General features: G+C 36.4%; 2 protein-coding genes across 5 annotated transcripts in view; both read right to left on the reverse strand.

The window, feature by feature from the left end:
* Positions 1 to 967: 967 nt before the first annotated feature.
* Positions 968 to 4,292, reverse strand: LOC116002964 (potassium transporter 5-like). Its single transcript, XM_031243153.1, has 8 exons — positions 4,153 to 4,292; positions 3,831 to 4,050; positions 3,342 to 3,590; positions 3,232 to 3,270; positions 2,742 to 3,055; positions 2,539 to 2,653; positions 2,195 to 2,449; positions 968 to 2,108 (listed from the first exon to the last, which is right to left on the reverse strand). Exons 1-8 carry the CDS (start codon positions 4,249 to 4,251, stop codon positions 1,150 to 1,152), a joined length of 2,250 nt encoding a protein of 749 aa, XP_031099013.1. The 5' UTR covers positions 4,252 to 4,292; the 3' UTR covers positions 968 to 1,149.
* A 2,062-nt stretch (positions 4,293 to 6,354) lies between these two features.
* LOC116002460 (potassium transporter 5-like) overlaps positions 6,355 to 11,002 on the reverse strand; it is a 12,814-nt gene continuing 8,166 nt past the window's right edge. For 3 of the 4 annotated variants that reach the window (XM_031242604.1, XM_031242605.1, XM_031242603.1), the window contains 5 exons: positions 9,072 to 9,110; positions 8,658 to 8,971; positions 8,055 to 8,169; positions 7,715 to 7,969; positions 6,355 to 7,631 (listed from right to left, as the gene is read on the reverse strand). In XM_031242604.1, the coding sequence (XP_031098464.1) occupies positions 6,643 to 7,631; positions 7,715 to 7,969; positions 8,055 to 8,169; positions 8,658 to 8,971; positions 9,072 to 9,110 (1,712 nt within the window). In that variant the 3' untranslated portion in view covers positions 6,355 to 6,642. Of the gene's footprint in view, positions 7,632 to 7,714; positions 7,970 to 8,054; positions 8,170 to 8,657; positions 8,972 to 9,071; positions 9,111 to 9,912; positions 10,162 to 10,257; positions 10,478 to 10,636; positions 10,911 to 11,002 lie in introns of those variants that run through there. The other variant, XM_031242606.1, reaches the window with a different exon arrangement.

Consider the following 11,002-nt stretch of genomic DNA (forward strand, 5'->3'; position numbering starts at 1 on the left):
GAAGGCTATTTTACTAAGTAAATATGATTTAGACTATCCTTAATAGGCATAGATTTTGAGGAGTTTTTGCAAATGTGACTAAGAAAGAGAAGATGAGAAGGAAGGGAAAAAAGAAAAAAACAAAACAAAATAAAACCTGAAGAGCAATTGCAATTTAATTTGTCCGCTGGGCGCATGCCCCCAGGCACTTGCACTTCAGTGCTGCTCGGTCTTCCTAGAGCAATTCAACCTAAAACATTCTCTCTCCTGCTCGGTCTTCCTAGAGCAATTCAACCTAAAACATTCTCTCTCCTTATTCTCTCTCTTCCACTTCAGCCAAACTCTCCTAAAAAACCACACCAAAAATTCTATTGTTGATGCCCTTACGGCCTCCTTACCACACTGAGTAAAAAAACAGGGTTGAGAGTTAAATATGTTTGATCAAGTCAATCGAGTTTGAGATAGTATTATGTAATCTACTTGGAAGTGCGAAATACCTCATAAGACCTTGACCTCCTAACTTGGGGCACAACCTACAATTCTATCCTAGAAAAACTGCTCACCCCATCGCACATTGTAATGTTGTAATATGTTGTGTTGTGTCCTATAAGTAGTACCTTATAGTTCTTGTAGCCCCAAGCTACTAAGAACTTCATTCACTCTCATTACTTTGTTCAATATCATTCATATTTCCATCCAATGTGTTGCCTATAATAGGTGTTAGGGTTATAACACTTTATTTTACACCAACAATTGTGTAACCACCATGTTCAGTATAAAATATATAAAGTAATAAATGTATAATTTTACTATCAAGTTTTTTTTTTGAAAACCATTTTACTATCAAGTTAAATTACCTTGACATAATAAATACATACGAGCCTAATATTCCTTCTTTAAAGAGAATGCATTAAAACTACATTGAAAATTTTACTTAACAATCAAACATACAACTTCATATTTTAAGGAATTGAAACAATGCTGGGCAAGTTGTAACTTCTAATGGAATGCATCTTAAACCAAATGTCAGAAAGTTTCAATGAAAATTCATTAGTGCCAGGCAAATTATACTCAACTAATATAAGAAAACAGAGTTTCTATAACAGAAGCACAAAACAAAGTCTCTTAGAGAGCCGAGGACCAAACAACTTCATCGACAACACAACATTATCATATTTCGTAAGTCATGCCGACTCTCAAAAGCCGATTCTGAGGAATCGCAAAAACTTTCTCTTCCTGCCTGAAATTCTTGCGCAGGAAACTGTAGACATAATTAACCACAAGCTTCTTGAAAAACCACGAGTCCTGTTTCGCCTCCACCGCCGCTTCTCCCAGCAGGTAGAACACGCCGCCTTGCTCCATCGCGTGCTGCACAAACTGCACTTCTTCTTCCCAACCCGCACCGGCCGCGTTTATTGACAGAATTGAGGTCGAGGATAACCGGCCCGACACGTTTTGTAGAGTTTCGTCGAACGAGGCCGATTTCATATGCGGCGAAGGTTGTTCGGGAGCGACGAAATGCTCGTGCCGGATAAATTCCATGAGGTGACTCACTAACTGCCCCTCGAACTCCTTGTGCTCTCCGATTTTGTCGTTGTAGCCGTAACGGACCACACAACGGAAAACACGGTACTCCCTGGGCTCAAACTGTCTGAACAGAAACCGTTCCTCCGGGACCACTTTACTAATCGGAAGATTCTTTATTGAAACCAAAACCACCACGGAATGGAGCGACTGGATATTGGAGACGAAATGGGGGAAAATTGGCGGAATTCCCTGGACAAGCTCGGAGTAAAGAAGCATGATTCCTGGCACTCTTTTCACGTCGGGATTCTTGGCTAAATCCCTCACGTACTCGCTTGAAATCTTGTTTTTAAGCTCGAACGCGTAGCGTTCTTTGTACACGTAGTGCCATATCCCCATCACGATCATCAGAACCAAGGATAATAACAGCGGCAGGTACCCGCCTTGCATGAATTTGTACAAAGCCGCCGAAAGATATAGGCCATCAATGGCTATGAACACCAAGAAGAACAATGCCACCAACCATATGTTTGTCTTCCATATTACTAACATTATCAGAGTCACCATACAAGTGGTGATCACCTGCACATTCATCACAGCAATCCCTGCATGCATCAACAAACCATAACATTATATATATATATATTTGAGAATCTGTGGACAAATCTAAATCATTGATCTACAATCTTACCATAAGCATTTCCTATCTGTATTGTATTTTTGAAGCAGTAAGTGACGACGACGCATAAGATCATGAGGATCCAATTCACCTCTGGGATGTAGACTTGACCTTCATACTTAGCAGAAGTGTGAATCACCTTCACTCTTGGAAAACATCCTAAGCTTAAAGATTGAGAGATGATGGCAAATGCTCCAGATATTAGAGCTTGACTGGCTATAATGGCAGCCGCGACAGCAACAACAAACATCGGCCAATACAGCGGATCTGCAACACAAAAACTCATCGTCATTATAGGTGACTTAAAATTAACTTAGTTCACATAAAATTAAGATTTAATTATTGAATTAACTTGCCAGGGATTGAGGCATAAAACGAATTGGCGACTTGGTCAGGATGCTTGGTGAGGTATGCAGCTTGGCCACAATATGCTGTTAGAATGGCAGGAAAAACAACTCCCGAGAAACTAATCTGATACCATTTTATATGCAACATACTTTAAGATTTATGATTTTTTTTTTCCGAATCAAATCGAATTTCAAATTATGGTTGTAATTACCTGAATAGCTCGAACATTAAAGTGGCCCAAATCAGCAAACATGGCTTCCGACCCAGTGATGCACAAAATAGCTCCGCCAAGTGAAACCCACGCTTCTTTACCATTTTTGCGGAAATAATCAACTATGTACTTGGGATTGAAAGCACGCAGGACGGTGATGTCGTGCTTGAAAACGTTGTACAGACCGGTCCCAATTATGAAGGAAAACCACACACACAACCCCGGTGCAAACGCATATCCCACTTTGTCTGTCCCAAATCGCTGCACACTAAATAGCAGCACCAATATCGCAATCGAAACCCACATCACAGTCTCTGCATCACATATTATAATCCACAATTATGGTGTTGAGCATATAATATATAAACATAAACATGTATCTAACTATCAGTTTAATTTTTTAGTTGAGATGGAGCACACATGCTTCAATATAATTATGTGCAAATAATCCTATTATCATTATTAGTCTATAGTGATAGTGAGGAATTACCTTCACCCAAGGCTTTGATCCCGCTCACTGCCGAAAGAACTGCATTCCACAACATATTATTATGTCCATTTTAATATTGAACCTACAGATAATATATATGATAGTGGTACCTGAGATGCAAGGAGTGAGAACTCCATCACCGATAACCATGGAAGTTCCAAGGATGGTGACTAGGAACAACACAGTTTTGGCAACCATACTCGACTCCAGTTTCTGCTTTATCATCTGCGCCCGTCTCAGCTCATTCGAAGGCGTCTCCAGCCGATAGTTTGACAGCTCTCTATCCTCCGCCTCCTCGTTCGGCCGCAGGCTCACCCCAGTGTGCCGACACATCACAGAATACAGCGCAAACGTTCCACCTATTATATGGAAAAATGGTCAAATAAGTCATTAAATAGGTCAATTAGGCCCTAAACATTTTTTTAGTACTATTGTAATATCTGTTCATCTATACTTTCTAAATCTAATGAAGCACACAGAGTCAACAAGGCCTCTAAGACTGCATCTCATGGCCTTCTATATGGAAGAGTCTGTCATCTGAACACAAGGTGCTTCGTAGCCCAAAACATTTAAAAAGTGTAATTTTAGTTATAACGTACCGTCGCCGTTGTCATTTGCCCACAAGACGATGAAGACGTACTTGAGCATAGGTACGAGGATGATGGTGTAGATGATGAGGGACAGAACTCCGAGGATGTCGTTTTTGTTGTCGATCTTTGTGAACGTGCTGGCGTACACGTACAACGGGGAAGTCCCGATGTCGCCGTATATCACTCCGATGCACTGAAACGCCAAATGCAGCGTTCTCTGCCAGTTCTCCTGTTATATTAATTAGATGAAAAGAAATGAATTTATAATAATATGAAATAATTTTTTAGTGTTGATTTTGAGCATTATAATTAATCTCAATCATCTGCTTACCCTAGACGAGCCATGGTGATTGCTTGGGGCGAAAGAAACCCTTCCAGCTTCCAAATTCAGGGAGTTAACACGACCATGGATTGCCGTGTTTTGCGCCATGTTTTCTCAGACCAAGCTACTACGCTGCAGTCTAGTATGAAGTGATTGTTGTGTTCCTTTTCAAAACCTAAACGTGTGTATATATATGTGTAAACTAGGGTCTAGGGTCAATTCTCAAAATAAGAAAAATCTGTCGTAGGAAGACATTTTTGGAAAGATTTTAATGTTTGGACAAGAAAAGAAAAAAATTTCATTGGATTACTGATTACCCTTCTAAACTTATTTTGCGTGTATATACCGTGTGAAATTGTTAATATTTACTAATTAATATTAATAATATATATAATAATTAATATAATAACAGCTAATATTGGTAAAGTTATAACATCAATAAAAATTATGACCGCGTAATAATATGACTTGATAATTTGTAAATATTAATTTAGTTATTGTACAATTATAAAACATTTTCAAATTAGTTATCATCTTTCACTTTTTATTTTTGTATTTATGTAAAAAATTTAGTAACAAATTAAAATATTGCGTTAACTATTTATTATTTTTAGCATACTCATCAAAAAATATTTTGTAACTTTTTAATACCAACAACAACGATAACAACAACATATAATGTGTGCAGTGCATGGCATAAGAATTAAATTAATGTACATAAAATAAAACTCGTGCGATTATTTTATTCTTTTCTTCTTTTTTTTTTGTGGTAAGAATTAAAATATAATAATATTTATTAATTTTTGAATACTAATAATATTTATTTAATTTGATTTGTTTCTTTCAACTATATATTTTTTTTAAAAAAAGTGAAATCTATTATTTTTTGAATTTTTATACTAAAATAATATGAATTTCATACTATAATTATACTAATAATACATTGTCTTCTCTTTATTTAAGTCAACCCTTATTTGTTGTAGGCCGGGTAAATTTTAATTTTCTATTCCAAATCTATATTGCTTTAATTAAATTGTAAATTTTATTACAAGCTAATTTACTATGTCTGAGACAAAATTTCTCTCTATTTTAAGAATTTAAATGTAAAATTTTCATTATCTAATCAATTTGATAAGGAAAATGAGTATATATATTTTTTAAAATATCAATGAGAGTTTATAAGATGCATAGTTTACCTATAACAACAATTGAGATCTCAATCATATACACAAGAAAAACTTATGAATTCATATGTTATAACTTATTTGCATAACTCTTTAATTACTATTCAGTAATATCAGTAAGCTATTTATCATCTATCTTTTAACAAAAAATAAGTTAAATTTTACTAACTCATCAATAATATTGCATTAAGAAGACTTAATTTATTTTAATATGAAAATTGTTAGGACACCATTTTTATTTATGATTATAACTACCTTCAAAAATACATCTTTATTACTCCTAATTAAAATACTCATTTTGATTATATTGAAAATAATTATTTTTATTTTATACTAATTATTTAATATTTAAAAATTGTACTAAGTATTTATTTATTTTAATTTTCGTATTGGACATTAATTAAATCGCCCAATGCATATTGGATATTAGCCACTGTTCATGATAGTATTATATTGTGTAATCGACTTGAAAGTGTGAAGTACCTCATAAGACTTTGACCTCCTCACTCGAAACTTCACTAAAGTCTTCTATATATCCAAGACAAATTGCTCACTCCATCACACATTTGTAATGTTCTAATATGTTGTGTCCTATAAATAGTATTTTAAAGGACCTAAAAAGGATTGATCCAAGCTACTAATCACTTCATTCATTCTTATTACTTTGTTCAATATATATCATTCATCTCTTCATCCAATGTGTTGCCTATAATCATTATCGAGGTTATAACACTTAATTTATACCAACAATTGTGTAGCCATGTTGAGTATAAAGTAATAAATGTATAATTAAACTATATTGAAATTTTTTTCATAACAATCAACCATGCATGCAACTTCATATTTGAAGGAATTGAAAATTTAAAGAACTTTAATTCCATTATATTGAACAATATAAAAAATTTAAAGAACTTTAATTCCATTATATTGAACAATATAATACTGGTCGGACAAGTCGTAATATGTCAGAAAGTTGCAATGAACATTCACTAGTGCCAGACAAATTAAATTCTAATCAACCAAGAAATTAAAAAATAGTTTCTATAACAGAAGCACAACAAGTTAATTGCAACTTTCTGATTACAACTACTAAGAACTTCATTTACTCTAATTACTTTATTCAATATCATTCATCTTTTCATCCAATTCGCTGCCTATAGCCAATGTTGGAGTTCTAACACTTGATTTTACATCAATCATTGTGTAAACATGTTAAGTATAAAATATATAAAGTAATAAATGCATAGTTTTACTATCAAGTTCTATGACAGAAGCACAAAGCAAAGTCTCTTGGAGAGCTGAGGGCCAAACAACTTCATATTTCATAAACCATACCTACTTTCAAATGCTGATTCTGAGGAACTGCAAAAGCATTCTCCTCCTGCCTGAAATTTTTGTGCAGGAAACTGTAGACATAGTTTACCGCCAATTTCTTGAAAAAACAAGAGTCGTGTTTTGCCTGCACTGTTGCTTCTCCCAACAGGTAGAACACGCCGCCTTGCTCCTTGGCATGCTGCACAAACTGCACGTCTTCTGCCCAACCTGCGACAGCCTCGTTGGTCCGGGTGGAGGGAACTGTCTGAATTTCGGCCGAGGATAAACGAGCTGACACGTTTTCTAGACTTTCATCGACCTGTTCAGCGGGCAAAGGCTGTTCGTGAATGTTTTCCAGAGCCAGCGGGCTGCCAGCGATGAAATGCTCTTGCCGGATGAATTCCATGAGGTGATCCACCAGCTGCCCCTCGAACTCCATCGGCTCTTCGATTTTGTCATTGTAGCCATAGCGGACCACGCAGCGAAACATGCGGTACTCCCTTGGCCCAACCTGCCTGAACAGAAACCGTTCCTCTGGCACCAATTTACTGACGGGGAGATACTTTATCGAAACCAGGACGACAACAGAGTGGAGTGACCGGACGTTCGAGACATAGTGAGGGAAAATCAGCGGAATTCCTTCAACCAGCTCCGAGTAAAGAAGCATGATTCCTGGCACTGTTTTCACCTCGGGATTCTTCGCTAAATCTCTCACGTACTCACTGGAAACCTTGTTAAGCTCGAACGAGTAGCGTTCTTTGTGCACGTAGTGCCATACCACCATGACCATCATCAAAACCAACGCAAACAGCAACGGCAAGTATCCGCCCTGCGTGAATTTGTACAGAACAGCCGAAAGATATATGCCTTCTATGGAGATGAAGGCCACGAAAAACAATGCAACCAGCCAGATCTGTGTCTTCCATATCACGAGCATTATTAGACTCACCATGCAAGTGGTGATCAACATCACACTCACCACAGCAATCCCTGCACCAACAAACCATTCAGCATGGCAGAACATAATAATATATATATAAATAAATGTGCAGTCTCACTATTTACAATCATACCATAAGCATTGTTGATCTGTGTTGTAGTTTTGAAGCTGTAAGTGACGGTGATGCATAGGATCATGAGGATCCAATTCACCTCTGGAATGTAGACTTGACCTTCATACTTGCTAGAAGTATGAATCACCTTCACTCTTGGGAAACATCCCAAGCTTAGAGATTGCCTGATGATCGCAAATGCTCCAGATATCAAAGCTTGGCTGGCTATGATGGCAGCCATCACAGCAATAGCAAACATTGGCCAATACAACGGATCTGCAACATGAAATCTAGATGTCATTATAGGTGACTTACAGTTAACTTAATTCACATAATAATAACGTTTAATTATTCAACTTGCCAGGGATTGAGTCATAAAATATATTCCCCACGTGGTCAGGATACTTGGTGAGGTATGCAGCTTGGCCACAATATGCAATCAGCACGGCAGGAAGAACCACTCCCGAGAAACTAATCTGATACCATTTTAGAAATTAAAACCCCAGATTAATTTAAATATCTAGATTTTTTTAATAACAAAACAAGGTTTTAAGAGGTATTCTCAATGGCAGAGCCAGTGCTTAAACCTTAAAAAATGTCAATTGATGCATGCATAATTAGTATAAAAAATCAAAAAAATCATAAATACAAATAAAGTGTTGTCAAAAAGTTTTGATCTCAAAATCTTTATTTTTTTAAATAACATGCCCACTACCAACTAAACTAGCTCAACCTTTATTGACTTTTTTATATAATAATATGTTATCTAGTTCTATTAAACCATATATGGGTGGGTGTGGTAGAGGAGCAGCTGAGGAGGAGGGGCGGCAGAACCGCCCCATTGCACCCGGGTATTCTTATAAATTATTGACTACTAAAAAAATCATTTTTAATCACTAATATCATTAAAATTACTAAAATTTAACATTAATTAAATAAAATAACATTTTTTGGTTGTAATTACCTGAACAGCTCGAACATTAAAATGGCCTAAATCCGCAAACATGGCTTCAGTCCCAGTAATGCACAGAACAATCCCGCCGAGTGAAGCCCAGCCTTCTTTACCATTTCTGCGGAAGAAGTCCACAATGTACATGGGATTGAAGGCATGCAGGACCGTGATGTCGTACCTGCACAGGTTGTACAGACCGATCCCACAAATGAAGGAAAACCAAAGACAAAGCGCTGGCGCAAAAACATATCCTACTTTGTCTGTCCCAAATCGCTGCACATTGAAGAGCAGCACCAGTATTGCAATGGAAATCCACATCACAGCATCTACATCACAAATGCCATCGACCAATATAATTCATGTTAATGTCATTTTTAGTCTTTCAAGTATAGTTAATATAATGCAGATTTGGTAGTGGTCGATTACCTTCACCAAGGCTTTTGACCCCACTCACAGCAGAAAGAACTGCAGAAGGAACATGAAGCAAATTAACTGGTTATGTATTGATGACGTAATCATTTTTTAATTTAATAAAAGAAGGGAAATGCCATGTTAGTTTGTGAGTTGTATTACACATATAGACTCAACCCATAGTTATTGTTGTATCTATTTCTGGAGTTTTGATCCTTTTCATTGATATTTAATTCGATTTAGACAATAAATTAATAAAAATAGCGGTAAATATACAAATTTGATTTCCTTTCATTCTCCATGTATGAAACTTGCATTATTAAGCTCCAATCGGGAGATAATAGAATATATATATATATATATATATTTATTTATTTATTTATTTATTTATTTATGAATTGAATACAAGACTACTTACTTACCTAAAGTTCACTTTTGGCTTACAAAAAAAGTTTACTGAAGGAACTGACCTAAGCATAGCTCTCTCTCTCAAATACAAATACCAAGAAAGGGATTCCTTGGATAAGTGGACAAATGCTAAAAATCTCCTTTCATTTCTCTTTTAAGGCCTTTGTCCTACTTATAGTATCAATCCTCCAGCCTATCGAAACTCATGTTTTTATTAACCAACAACACATGCACTTTGTTGGCACTATATATATATACATAAATGTGTAAAATTATAGACCATATTGCGCATGAGAGTATATACACATAAATATAATTAATAAGTGATATTCTATAATATACTTTATTTTTGTACAAATATAGTTGGATATTATAACTTTTTTTCATAAATTATGCAAAATATGCTATTTTCCCATAAAGAAAATAAAATTCAAAGGTTGCTGGGTACCAGAGACGCAAGGAGTGAGAACTCCATCGCCGATAACCATGGAAGTCGCAAGCATGGTGACTAGGAACAACACAGTTTTAATAAGCATACTGGACTCCAGCTTCTCCTTTATCTTCTGTGCCCGTTTCAGCTCATTCGAAGGTGTCTCCAGCCTGTTGTTTGACAGCTCTATATCCTCGGGCTCCTGGTTCGGCCTCAGACTCACACTCATATGCCGACACATCAGCGAATACAGCGCAAACGTTCCACCTGAAAGTTATTATTGTTCAGCATATAATATGTAAATAATGGTTTATAACAATATAATACAATGACTTAAGAATCTATCATAAACTAGAGGTATACCGTCGCCGTTGTCATTTGCCCACAAGATGATGCAGACATACTTGAGCAGAGGTACGAGGATTATGGTGTAGATGACGAGGGACAGAACCCCAAGGATGTCATTTTTGTTGTTGATTTTTGTGAATGTGCTGGCGTACACATACAACGGGGAAGTCCCGATGTCGCCGAATATCACCCCGATGCACTGAAACGCTAAATGCAGCGTTCTCTGCCAGTTATCCTACCAAGAAAGTGTCACGTTGAAAAATTAGATACAACTTTAAATTATTGAATTTTTTTTGCCAAGAAAAACACTCGCAGCCCTAAAACCCTAATCTGTGATCCTTTATGATTCACCACAATCTGTGTATACATGATCTCTATGAAGTCATCTACTTACCCTAGAGGAAGCATGGTGATGGCTGGGAGCGAAAGAAACTCTTCCAGCTTCCAAACTCAGGGAGTCAACACGACGCAGTTTTGACCAGGAAACCTTTCTATCTGCGAGTCTGGTAGTGGTATTGTTTCCTGCAGCCAATGTCTCGCCGTCATCAACACTTGTCTCGTGATGATCATCTGTATGGCCATGGATTGTCGTTTCATCCGCCATGTTTTTTAAAACAAGTGCAGACTACTGAAATGCACAGGATCTGCAAATTGCAAAGTGCCAGAGCATGGTTCAATAATATGCCATTATCAAGTTTTACCTAAATAAATAAATAGATGTTTACATTTGGGAAGAACCAAAAAAAAAAAAAAAAAAAAA

This window comes from Ipomoea triloba, chromosome 13 (assembly GCF_003576645.1).
Source record: "Ipomoea triloba cultivar NCNSP0323 chromosome 13, ASM357664v1".
Lineage (NCBI taxonomy): Eukaryota > Viridiplantae > Streptophyta > Magnoliopsida > Solanales > Convolvulaceae > Ipomoea > Ipomoea triloba.

Bases quoted from the DNA above. Each gene is read 5' to 3' on its own strand.
- LOC116002964 (XM_031243153.1), bottom strand. From the start codon at position 4,251: ATGGCGCAAAACACGGCAATCCATGGTCGTGTTAACTCCCTGAATTTG. The intron at 3,271-3,341 runs GTACCACTATCA...TGTGGAATGCAG, and splicing joins TCTCACTCCTTGCATCTCAG to TTCTTTCGGCAGTGAGCGGG. The intron at 3,056-3,231 runs GTAATTCCTCAC...TATGTGATGCAG, and splicing joins GATCAAAGCCTTGGGTGAAG to AGACTGTGATGTGGGTTTCG.